This window comes from Schistocerca nitens, chromosome 4 (assembly GCF_023898315.1).
Source record: "Schistocerca nitens isolate TAMUIC-IGC-003100 chromosome 4, iqSchNite1.1, whole genome shotgun sequence".
In the NCBI taxonomy this organism is placed as follows: domain Eukaryota; kingdom Metazoa; phylum Arthropoda; class Insecta; order Orthoptera; family Acrididae; genus Schistocerca; species Schistocerca nitens.
Genome location: NC_064617.1, coordinates 374,950,265 through 374,963,282, shown reverse-complemented (window position 1 = coordinate 374,963,282; position 13,018 = coordinate 374,950,265). Strand labels below are relative to the sequence as shown.

At 38.3% G+C, this 13,018-nt stretch overlaps 1 protein-coding gene across 15 annotated transcripts in view; it reads left to right on the top strand.

Annotated features, from left to right (window-relative positions):
- Nucleotides 1-13,018, top strand: part of LOC126253313 (uncharacterized) — a 155,547-nt gene that overhangs the window by 114,977 nt on the left and 27,552 nt on the right. For 8 of the 15 annotated variants that reach the window (XR_007545940.1, XM_049954554.1, XM_049954549.1 and 5 more), the window contains 3 exons: nucleotides 498-770; nucleotides 6,405-6,692; nucleotides 9,506-9,778. Coding sequence is in view for 14 of the 15 variants with exons in the window: in XM_049954554.1 (XP_049810511.1) it covers nucleotides 498-770; nucleotides 6,405-6,692; nucleotides 9,506-9,778 (834 nt within the window). In the remaining variant the exon portion in view is untranslated. The remainder of the gene's footprint in view (nucleotides 1-497; nucleotides 771-6,404; nucleotides 6,693-9,505; nucleotides 9,779-13,018) is intronic. The other 7 variants (XM_049954557.1, XM_049954556.1, XM_049954553.1 and 4 more) reach the window with 7 other exon arrangements.

The window sequence follows — 13,018 nt, the reverse complement described above, 5'->3', positions numbered from 1 at the left end:
GTATTGAAGAATCTCTCCCATTAGTCTCTTTTTAATCACAAAGAATGATTCTTCTTCAAAGTAAAGTAGTTAGGTTAAGCACTGGTTCAATTTATGTGCCAGATCATTACCGTTATGTTTCAGTAACTGTGATGGCAAAAGTATGTTGAATATAAAATGATAATGCTACATTTGAAAGTACAACTACTCGATAACTCGATTCGGTCGAGTTGAAAGACGAAATAAATAAATGAATAGCGTGCAATCTGACTGGTGGGGACGGCCGTTTGTGGCAATGTGATCGGCCCCAGCAAGTGGTGAAGAGGGGGGGGGGGGGGGGCGGCTCGCACCGCGCACAACCAAAATGTATCCGCCACTGCATAGGTAGAACCGTTTTCATTCCGTCCTGTATGGTCACTTCACTTTACTGTGTGTTCCTCCAATCGAGCATTAAAAATATGGTAATGCATGTTCTTCGAGACAAATGCCCAGAAATTTTAACCTTGATTTGTTGTTAGGTACGGGAACGAATACGGCCGCCGCCACGGAAGTGATGTCTGCACGCAAGCTTACCACAACAGCGGCCACTGGCACATCTGAAGGACCTTTCGACACAAGTCGTGTCCCTGATACTGAGGAAGCTGCGACGAGCTTGACGCAACAACAGGAACCCTCTTCACACATCTCGTCCTTGACCAAACTCAGAGAAGTGTGCAGACATCTGAATCAAGTAAAGAATAAAATGTTTGGACCATTTTTACCGGGGCTCTGCAAGCACGTCGATGGACCAGGTAGAAACGTTGCCCTACAAGATTAATGTTAATAGTAACAGAGATGTATACTTCTTATTGAATTATTAAGATGGAACATTAGTTTGTAGCGTTATTGTTTCGCTTGTTGGATTATGGTAGCTACGTTGTTATTAATCTATTTCTATTTTTTATTTGTAGTTCACTGTAGCTACTGAGTTTACACATTGTCATTTTGTCATTTGGAGATTGTGAATGGTGTCGTAGTGGCCCATTATCAGTTAGAGGGCACGCACAATAGACATCCAAGGTGGGCTGCCGACCTTCCTTCAATAGCTCATACCAAAGCATCGCCAGTAAATGTAAACATCAACAGACCTTCTGCATCCACAAGGTACTACTTCATGAAAGCCGTGTGACAGAGATCCACTAATTGGAACTAATGTGACTAAGTGTAGCACTCCGCCAAATCAGTGTTATAAGCATACCAGCAGAGTCTGACAGGCAATGTGTACCTATAGCTAGGACAGCTCTGGCCAATACGTATGCCAGTTCCAGCCCACTAGAAACTCACTGTAGTCTTCTGTAGAAATTTGTATCTTCTTGGGTGTGACGCCACTTTGGAATAGTGTAGCGTAGTATTGTCCTTGTTATTATTTCTTCTCATTGTCTTGTAATTTTTAACTGGTTTTGCACTACAAGAATTTTTGTCGTCCTTGTTGTTCTTGAGATTGGAAATTAGTGCACGCCAATAGGCGTTTTAATTAAATTAAGTGCGTTCAAACTTAATCGTTAGTTCTTTCCTGCCGACTGTAGGACACAACAAACGGAGTTATGGCCGCTAGAAAAAAAGCGCCAAGTAGAAAAATCGGAACATTATCGGCAGGAAGCAATTAAGACTGTCATCCATTATAGAAGAAAATGTAAGAACTAAGTTCTTGACTGTCTTTAGAAGCGCGTGAATTATTTAAGGTAGTTGTTATTGATATTTATGGAAGATCTTAGTAATCTCCTATCAGCTGCTATTGAAACTTCTAATACGGCTACAGGTTACGGTTGTTAATGATGATTGGTGACATAGAAACTAATAGCAATAATAACGCTTTCCAAAGACTATGATCCCAAGATATTACAGAAAATCTCTTACTTGTGATTGACTTTAAGTAATAATCAAAACTGATAACATTAATAAACAATTTCGCAGTAAATGATGGTTGCACAACGAAAATTTTCCATGTAAACAAATGTATTTCCGATTTCCTGAGGTTGGAATTTTGGAGTTATCATTCCATTTGATAAAATAGATGACACAGAAACAACCGAGGACTCAGAAAAGCTTCGTTCTACATCGTTTCCACCGGTAGTTCTTACGACATACATTACAGTTATCTCCAACTTCGTACAAAAACAATTAGATTTCACGAAATTAAGAGTTCATGCAACATTTAGCTGTGGCCATAGCACAAATGATAATTGCAACCCGTGACTTAAAATGAAACATTGCATTGAATGGGAATCAGATGCACAGAAAATTCTGGCAGATCCTCAAGTAAGAGAATTGTATAGCTAAGATGCTGGAAGTACAATTTCAATACTTCCAGGACACTCTTGGGTGCGTATTAACCTAATGTTTGGCGCTTAGCACTGTACTCACGACATCACATGAATTGGATGACTTCGGCAGAGAGTCGTGCGAGTTGGCAGATTCTTTGTGAGCAGCCATCTGACACAGTTGAGTCAAAAATATTTTGCCATGTCAGTAAATTTCATCACAGTTTCTCACAACCTGTCATTCTGTCTCTCTCTCTTTCCTCCCTCCCTCTTAGAAGTGCGTGAACACAGAATCAGAAATTAATAAAGATGTTGACGGTTAGCCTATCTTACAGTATTCCCAATTCTGATATGTCTGTATTATTTATCAAACATATTAAATTTGTCAGCAACACTCACAAGCACCACAATGTTATTTCCATAGTTATCTAAACTGTCTGTATTATTTGTGAACATTAGGTAAGGGTATTTTCGACACTGGTGTTGATTTACGGTATTAGCAGAATTGAAATGTTAGCTTTACATGTGAAAACTGCACAATTTTCATCAGTAACTCACATACACAATATTTATGTCAAGAGTTACAATGTTAACTCCACATCTAAACTATCTGTATTATTTATCAAATTACGTTAAGACATTGACCATACTGAAGTAATGTACAAAATTTGCTCATCTAATATGATGTGTTACTTTTCAACAGTACGAAAGATGCACCAACGGAACACACACAATGTTAAGTGTCACAATATTATTTTCACGTGTAAAGATTAACTTGAACTTCGCAGCAAGCGATGTTGGATATTTGAAACTTGGTAGACGCCACATTGGTTTCCCCAACATAAATATTTCCACATCGAAATCGCTTTTAAAATTGTTCAATAGATGCACAAAACACGTTATCCAAAATAAAATGCTAAGGAAACAAATCTTCGTTTAGGCCTAAGAGGACCATTCAGCTACTTCTGCACTGCTTGATTAGCGTATTATTTTAGTCGCATATGTTTTGTACTCTTATAGAAAAACACGAAAGTCAATTGAGACACGTAAATAACATTAAGGACCTTTAGTTGGGAGTCAACCATCGTATTTGAAGCACCAACTCTACCTTAACCTGTGACTTGCATGATGACTGCATCATTCACTGGCTGACGCCTATTATCAGGTTATGGGACACAGTTAGTCTCTCACTCTCTCTCTCTCTCTCTCTCCCTCACACACACACACACACACTGTCAACTTCTGACCGGAATATTAATTGAGTTGCGTTCTGGATGCGTGTTTATTTAGTTAGTTTTCACAAGAGAAGTGACACACAAAACACTGTGATCACAGAAAAACTGCAGACCTGTATCCTTTGCGACTGTCATTTGCACGACATTTTTAAACATTATCTTCATCATAGAAGAAGGAAAATTATATTTCATGAAAGTAGGGGAACAAGGATTTAGATGTAGCCATTGCACAGTTGATGGCAGAGATGTCCATTGTTTACGGGGGGGGTGGGGGGGGGGGTTTCTTGTACCAGTTGTGACGCTAACTTCAACCATTGCCTGTTTCCAAGTGCAGATTTTAGATGTGGAAATAACATTGTGACTCTTGACATAAGCGTTGTGTGTATGTTTCTGCAAAGCTTATACATTTTTGATAAATAATGAAGACATTTTGGACGCGGAAATACCATACGTTACACCAGTATCGTCAAAAAATTTACGTAGTTATGGTAAATGATACAGATATTTTAAATGTATAAATGATATTATGACATTTTTGTCTGCACAGGTGTGTATCTGAGTTGCTCTAGAGGTTTATGTATTTTTGAAAAGTGATACAGCTTTTTAGGGGTGGAAATACATTCAGTTCAACAATTATTGTCTATATCTTTACATACTATGGGGTGCTCAAAAAGTCTCTCCGTAGTGCCGTATGATTGTTAGCCGCGTGTGCCGTATGATTGTTGGCCTGCATGTGTTACTTCCCTTCAAGTGGAGTGTGCCAACATTCCACTGATTCGTTTATGCTAGCCAGCTTCAGTAGCACCGTTGGTGTGTGTCGTTACGTGTTGTCGTTAACGTTTAAGTTTAGTTCCTTCGTTCGTTCGTTTCGTTTGTGTCACTGGTATAATGAAGAACGTGTGTTTTTAGTCGAACAAGTATTCAAAGCTAGCGGTAAATACACAGTTTCAGTTAGTCGAACATTTAGTTCAGTTTTCCGGAGTCAACACTCCCACATCGCGATACTGTGCCAGATTTGATTAACAAATTTCGAATTGCGGGTTCAGAGAAGATGCACCGAGAAGTGGTCGTCTTAGGGTTTTTCTGAGGATAAACAACTCGATATTTCCGATAAAATATCCATGACTTCGAACAAGTCAGTAAGAAAACTCGCCCACACAGCTGTAAGGAAAAAATTAGAACTTTTCCCATACAAAGTGACAGTCGTGCAACAAATGAAAAATACTGATCATGGCAAGAGACTGCATTATTGCAAATGGTTCAAAAATTTCGTTCAACAAAACGGGTTCAATATTCTTAATGAAACCTTTTTTAATTGATGAGGCGTGGTTTCATTTATCCTGGTACATGAACTCACCAAATTCTCGTATGTGGAGTATTGCAAGTCCATTGTATATGAATGAGGAACCACTTCACTATGTGAAAATAGGAGTTTGGATTGCATACGTCACGCGCGGCTAACAATCATACGGCACTGCGTATGTGTGGAAGTGAAGAGAGGGAGAGAAAGAGAGAGAGAGAGAGAGAGAGAATGAGAGAGAGAGTGAAGTGGGGGAGTAGCATTAGAGGGACAGGTTGTGAGGAAAGGAGGTGGAAATTACTGATGGTGAAGAATTTTTCCTGGAAAAACTATTAGATTGCTGCCAAAAAATCATTTCGCAAATCGTAACACAAGGCAACCAGTTCATGTGATGTGGTGGGTACAATACTGAGCACGGTCCACCTCCTTTACACCCACCGAAGAGTGTGTCAGAAGTATTGTAGTCGTACACGTACTACTAACGACTTGGCTCAGCAGGGGTCGTACTTAAGATTCTGTCAAATTTGACTGAGTATCTGACTCCAGTTCAAAATAGGTTTTCATTCACCGTCTTGGTATGCCATTAATCACCTGAACTATTCGCACATCTAACTATTCCCTTGACTTCACAAAACCAAATTTTCCTTCTATATAGTTGCAGATAATTTTAACGAATATCATGAAAACTACCAGAGGAAACGATGCAGAACTGCAGCTGTTCAGAGTTCACCGTTGTTTTCATGTGATCTCTCTTATCAAACGGAATAATAATTCAAAAGTTCCAAATTCCGGAATTCGAGAATATATTGGTTTGTACTGAAACTCACATTGTGCTACGAATAACTACAGCAAAAACATTTATTAATGTTATCAGTTATGGTTGTTACATAGCGTAAAACGCCAGTAAGACATTTTCTGTAGTATCTACCAAAACTTTAACTTTGAAAACCATTATTATTGCCACTACTTTCAATGTTTTCAATTATCATTAGCCACGGTATTTTGAAGACCATCATTTTCTTAAATATGATTGACACAATCGTAGATTGCGGATATAATTGATGTTTTCATAGCAGCTTATGGTGATTACTAAGATCTTCGACAAAAATCGATAAGCACTGTAATACCAACGAAAATAACCGACGCACTTCTAATAACAGGCAATAACATACTCAAATAGGAGCGTTAGTTCTTAAATTTTCATGTCACTGGACGACTGTCTGAAAATCTTAGATATACGACGTCTTAACTACTGTTCGGTCCCTTCTCATATCTTTCGATGTCTCTTGATTAATGTTGCAGAAATACAACTGTTTCAAAGATTCACAATGCTCCTTTTCCACATTTTTTTTCCCCTCATGAGCTGCTTCCAGCTACAAGGCAGCTATTCGTCGGTGAGGTGGATTCATGCTCTCATCCTCTCAACTAGTCTGTTCTTCGGACATTTTCGCTAACCTACTATATCTAGTAAGAAATCATGTCATAGATTAACTGTACACGTAAAATTTTAAATTTCATTGTACCACAATGCGTTCGTCTTCTGCTTCACTCCGATGACATATTGAAATTGCTCACTTTTCTCTGCTGCAGACACAGATCTGTCGGCGGAATCGATTGGGACCGTCACTGCTACCCTAGTGACTAAAGACGCCGATGCCATTACTGAAGCTGTAACTGCTGTGACCCTGAACACAGCCAACACTTACGGTGCACAGTCAGCAGTAACCAGCGTGGAACCAGAGACGGGAGTGACATACAATATTTCTGACACGGAGCTTGGCCTATTAGTGTGTCAGAACCTTCTTTTATTAGATAATTCCGTGTCCTTTATAGCGAGATGGACTCTAAGACAGTATTGTAAAATTATGAATCCTACAGGTATGTACTTTCCTTGTTACACACAGATGCTGACTGTGTTGATGGCAAAATTACGTGAAATGAGGTTCTTCATAGGTGTATAGGCTTTAGCGCCTGCGTAAGTTAACATTAAGGTTTTCAGACAAGCCGCATCTTGCTACAAAATAACTGTTGCCGGGTCAATCAGACTGACGTTTCGATATCGTGTGGTGTTACCTTTCCCTGGATCTACACTATTACCACATTCGAAACGTCTGTCTTATTCAAGCAGTGACAGTACATGACGGTACAGGAAGCTACACGACAATGGGTTTTATGTGTTAAATATTCATTTAGCATATGTTGATCAATAAAAACAATCGAACATCATTCGAATATTTTTTACTTAAAGTGCTACCCTGAATATCAGGTACATTATTTCTTTATTTAGGTTTACTTGTCCAGTTTTCTTCCACTGTACTGAATGATGTTGACAAAATACTGGATGCCGTTAATTGTCAACACGTGATGCTGAGTCATTCAAAATGGTGGTATCAAGTGAAATACAGCTGTACACGCAAATGCTTTACCGCTATATATATATATATATATATATATATATATATATATATATATATATATATATATATAGGGTGAGTCACCTAACATTACCGCTGGATACATTTCGTAAACCTTATCAAATACTGACGAATCGATTCCACAGACCGAACGTGAGGAGAGGGGCTAGTGTAATTCGTTAATACAAACCATAAAAAAATGCATGGAAGTATGTTTTTTAACACAAACCTACGTTTTTTTTAAATGGAACCCCGTTAGTTTTGTTGACACATCTGAACATATAAACAAATACGTAATCAGTGCCGTTTGTTGCGTTGTAAAATGTTAATTACATCCGGAGATATTGTAACCGAAAGTTGACGCTTGAGTACCACTCCTCCGCTGTTCGATCGTTTGTAGTGTAGTGCATACCACAGCAGTTCGTTTCTTTTAAGGAGCAATATGTATCGTTAGTAAGGGCTATCACAATGTTGCGTTGGCCAATGTAGGATATGAAAAGGTAAGTGCAAAAAAATTCTCGATAATACAATACAGATGGACATAGAAAGGAGGAGATAAAAAAATGTTCAGGAATAAACGGATATACAGTAGTACAAGTCATTCACGAATGAATCAATATTATTTTCAGGAAAGCTAAGGTTAAGTGGGCATAGGAAAAATGTGATTAAAAAATACATTCTTATCAGAAGGATAAAAAGGAACAATTTAGAATGATGGCATGAATATGAAGAGTGTAACAGGAATTTGGCTGATACGAGTCATAATGGAAGCAACACCAAATAAAAGTCACGATACTGTAAAGGAAGCAGCTTACCTAGAAAAAACGCTTGGCAACGGTTCAAAATGCTTCAAAATTTAAAATTATTAAACGTTATTTATGGGCTTAAAGGAAAAGTAGACGAAATTCAATACGTATGAAGTCCTAGTGGGAGAATTACGATTGGAAAAGAGATGTATTCAGATTAAAAGGTCACGATGCAGGGATAAAACCTTTCCTCTCTTATGTCCAATCTGTATGTTACAGATGCAAATAAGGAAAGGAATCAAAGGTAAATGATTTGTAGGTTCGAAAGGATAATTCAAATTAAGGGTGAAAACTATGAGTGGCAATTTCACTATTATATTCCTAGATCCAGTTTTTTTCGTCAGTTTAATGTTTATAAGTAAGAACAATAAAGGCCAGCACACATCTTTCATCTATATCATCATTTATAGAGAAAGCTTTTTTTCATCATCACCAAATTATATACATCAGTAAGTGACTCAGTGTCCTAGGTACAGTGGTGGATACAGAGAAGCCTCAAGGAGGGGGCGATAAAAATATCTTGAGCTACCTTTACTTTTCCTATAATAAAAAATAATCAAGTCACATTCTAAGTTTAAGAAAGTTTTATTTCAACTGATTATACACACATACAAGACAATGCTATCTTACACTATAAAAGAGTTACAATTGTGGTTCTCTTGCTTAAATGATTAATTCCATGCGCCCCTTCTTCATGTCAAATTGGTCAATTAGCTTGCCAATAGGACAATCAATGTCAGGGTGAGTGTTCAACAGAGCTAAGCGAATTAAGTCGATCTTCCTTCATTGTCGACCTCAGTCATGTCTTTGTACGTCGCAGTGATGAAAAACCTCTTTCTATTGTAGCAATAAATACAGGTAGAAAAGCAAATATTTTGTTCAGTTTGTGCAAACTGGGATAGTCAGATCTAGGACAGACAGACAACGCTTGCATAACAGAATCTCGATCATCAAGAGTGTTTATGCTCGTATCCTTGTATTGAAGAATCTCTCCCATTAGTCTCTTTTTAATCACAAAGAATGATTCTTCTTCAAAGTAAAGTAGTTAGGTTAAGCACTGGTTCAATTTATGTGCCAGATCATTACCGTTATGTTTCAGTAACTGTGATGGCAAAAGTATGTTGAATATAAAATGATAATGCTACATTTGAAAGTACAACTACTCGATAACTCGATTCGGTCGAGTTGAAAGACGAAATAAATAAATGAATAGCGTGCAATCTGACTGGTGGGGACGGCCGTTTGTGGCAATGTGATCGGCCCCAGCAAGTGATGAAGAGGCGGGGGGGGGGGCCGCTCGCACCGCGCACAACCAAAATGTATCCGCCACTGCCTAGGTAGAACCGTTTTCATTCCGTCCTGTATGGTCACTTCACTTTACTGTGTGTTCCTCCAATCGAGCATTAAAAATATGGTAATGCATGTTCTTCGAGACAAATGCCCAGAAATTTTAACCTTGATTTGTTGTTAGGTACGGGAACGAATACGGCCGCCGCCACGGAAGTGATGTCTGCACGCAAGCTTACCACAACAGCGGCCACTGGCACATCTGAAGGACCTTTCGACACAAGTCGTGTCCCTGATACTGAGGAAGCTGCGACGAGCTTGACGCAACAACAGGAACCCTCTTCACACATCTCGTCCTTGACCAAACTCAGAGAAGTGTGCAGACATCTGAATCAAGTAAAGAATAAAATGTTTGGACCATTTTTACCGGGGCTCTGCAAGCACGTCGATGGACCAGGTAGAAACGTTGCCCTACAAGATTAATGTTAATAGTAACAGAGATGTATACTTCTTATTGAATTATTAAGATGGAACATTAGTTTGTAGCGTTATTGTTTCGCTTGTTGGATTATGGTAGCTACGTTGTTATTAATCTATTTTTATTTTTTATTTGTAGTTCACTGTAGCTACTGAGTTTACACATTGTCATTTTGTCATTTGGAGATTGTGAATGGTGTCGTAGTGGCCCATTATCAGTTAGAGGGCACGCACAATAGACATCCAAGGTGGGCTGCCGACCTTCCTTCAATAGCTCATACCAAAGCATCGCCAGTAAATGTAAACATCAACAGACCTTCTGCATCCACAAGGTACTACTTCATGAAAGCCGTGTGACAGAGATCCACTAATTGGAACTAATGTGACTAAGTGTAGCACTCCGCCAAATCAGTGTTATAAGCATACCAGCAGAGTCTGATAGGCAATGTGTACCTATAGCTAGGACAGCTCTGGCCAATACGTATGCCAGTTCCAGCCCACTAGAAACTCACTGTAGTCTTCTGTAGAAATTTGTATCTTCTTGGGTGTGACGCCACTTTGGAATAGTGTAGCGTAGTATTGTCCTTGTTATTATTTCTTCTCATTGTCTTGTAATTTTTAACTGGTTTTGCACTACAAGAATTTTTGTCGTCCTTGTTGTTCTTGAGATTGGAAATTAGTGCACGCCAATAGGCGTTTTAATTAAATTAAGCGCGTTCAAACTTAATCGTTAGTTCTTTCCTGCCGACTGTAGGACACAACAAACGGAGTTATGGCCGCTAGAAAAAAAGCGCCAAGTAGAAAAATCGGAACATTATCGGCAGGAAGCAATTAAGACGTTGCACATATAAGATCTTCCGACTGTCATCCAATTATAGAAGAAAATGTAAGAACTAAGTTCTTGACTGTCTTTAGAAACGCGTGAATTATTTAAGGTAGTTGTTATTGATATTTATGGAAGATCTTAGTAATCTCCTATCAGCTGCTATTGAAACTTCTAATACGGCTGAAGGTTACGGTTGTTAATGATGATTGGTGACATAGAAACTAATAGCAATAATAACGCTTTCCAAAGACTATGATCCCAAGATATTACAGAAAATCTCTTACTTGTGATTGACTTTAAGTAATAATCAAAACTGATAACATTAATAAACAATTTCGCAGTAAATGATGGTTGCACAACGAAAATTTTCCATGTAAACAAATGTATTTCCGATTTCCTGAGGTTGGAATTTTGGAGTTATCATTCCATTTGATAAAATAGATGACACAGAAACAACCGAGGACTCAGAAAAGCTTCGTTCTACATCGTTTCCACCGGTAGTTCTTACGACATGCATTACAGTTATCTCCAACTTCGTACAAAAACAATTAGATTTCACGAAATTAAGAGTTCATGCAACATTTAGCTGTGGCCATAGCACAAATGATAATTGCAACCCGTGACTTAAAATGAAACATTGCATTGAATGGGAATCAGATGCACAGAAAATTCTGGCAGATCCTCAAGTAAGAGAATTGTATAGCTAAGATGCTGGAAGTACAATTTCAATACTTCCAGAACACTCTTGGGTGCGTATTAACCTAATGTTTGGCGCTTAGCACTGTACTCACGACATCACATGAATTGGATGACTTCGGCAGAGAGTCGTGCGAGTTGGCAGATTCTTTGTGAGCAGCCATCTGACACAGTTGAGTCAAAAATATTTTGCCATGTCAGTAAATTTCATCACAGTTTCTCACAACCTGTCATTCTGTCTCTCTCTCTTTCCTCCCTCCCTCTTAGAAGTGCGTGAACACAGAATCAGAAATTAATAAAGATGTTGACGGTTAGCCTATCTTACAGTATTCCCAATTCTGATATGTCTGTATTATTTATCAAACATATTAAATTTGTCAGCAACACTCACAAGCACCACAATGTTATTTCCATAGTTATCTAAACTGTCTGTATTATTTGTGAACATTAGGTAAGGGTATTTTCGATACTGGTGTTGATTTACGGTATTAGCACAATTGAAATGTTAGCTTTACATGTGAAAACTGCACAATTTTCATCAGTAACTCACATACACAATATTTATGTCAAGAGTTACAATGTTAACTCCACATCTAAACTATCTGTATTATTTATCAAATTACGTTAAGACATTGACCATACTGAAGTAATGTACAAAATTTGCTCATCTAATATGATGTGTTACTTTTCAACAGTACGAAAGATGCACCAACGGAACACACACAATGTTAAGTGTCACAATATTATTTTCACGTGTAAAGATTAACTTGAACTTCGCAGCAAGCGATGTTGGATATTTGAAATTTGGTAGACGCCACATTGGTTTCCCCAACATAAATATTTCCACATCGAAATCGCTTTTAAAATTGTTCAATAGATGCACAAAACACGATATCCAAAATAATATGCTAAGGAAACAAATCTTCGTTTAGGCCTAAGAGGACCTTTCAGCTACTTCTGCACTGCTTGATTAGCGTATTATTTCAGTCGCATATGTTTTGTACTCTTATAGAAAAACACGAAAGTCAATTGAGACACGTAAATAACATTAAGGACCTTTAGTTGGGAGTCAACCATCGTATTTGAAGCACCAACTCTACCTTAACCTGTGACTTGCATGATGACTGCATCATTCACTGGCTGACGCCTATTGTCAGGTTATGGGACACAGTTAGTCTCTCTCTCTCTCTCTCTCTCTCTCTCTCTCTCTCTCTCTCACACACACACACACACACACACACACTGTCAGCTTCTGACCGGAATATTAATTGAGTTGCGTTCTGGATGCGTGTTTATTTAGTTAGTTTTCACAAGAGAAGTGACACACAAAACACCGTGATCACAGAAAATCTGCAGACCTGTATCCTTTGCGACTGTCATTTGCACGACATTTTTAAACATTATCTTCATCATAGAAGAAGGAAAATTATATTTCATGAAAGTAGGGGAACAAGGATTTAGATGTAGCCATTGCACAGTTGATGGCAGAGATGTCCTTTGTTTACGGGGGGGGGGGGGGGGGTTATTTCTTGTACCAGTTGTGACGCTAACTTCAACCATTGCCTGTTTCCAAGTGCAGATTTTAGATGTGGAAATAACATTGTGACTCTTGACATAAGCGTTGTGTGCATGTTTCTGCAAAGCTTATACATTTTTGATAAATAATGAAGACATTTTGGACGCGGAAATACCATACGT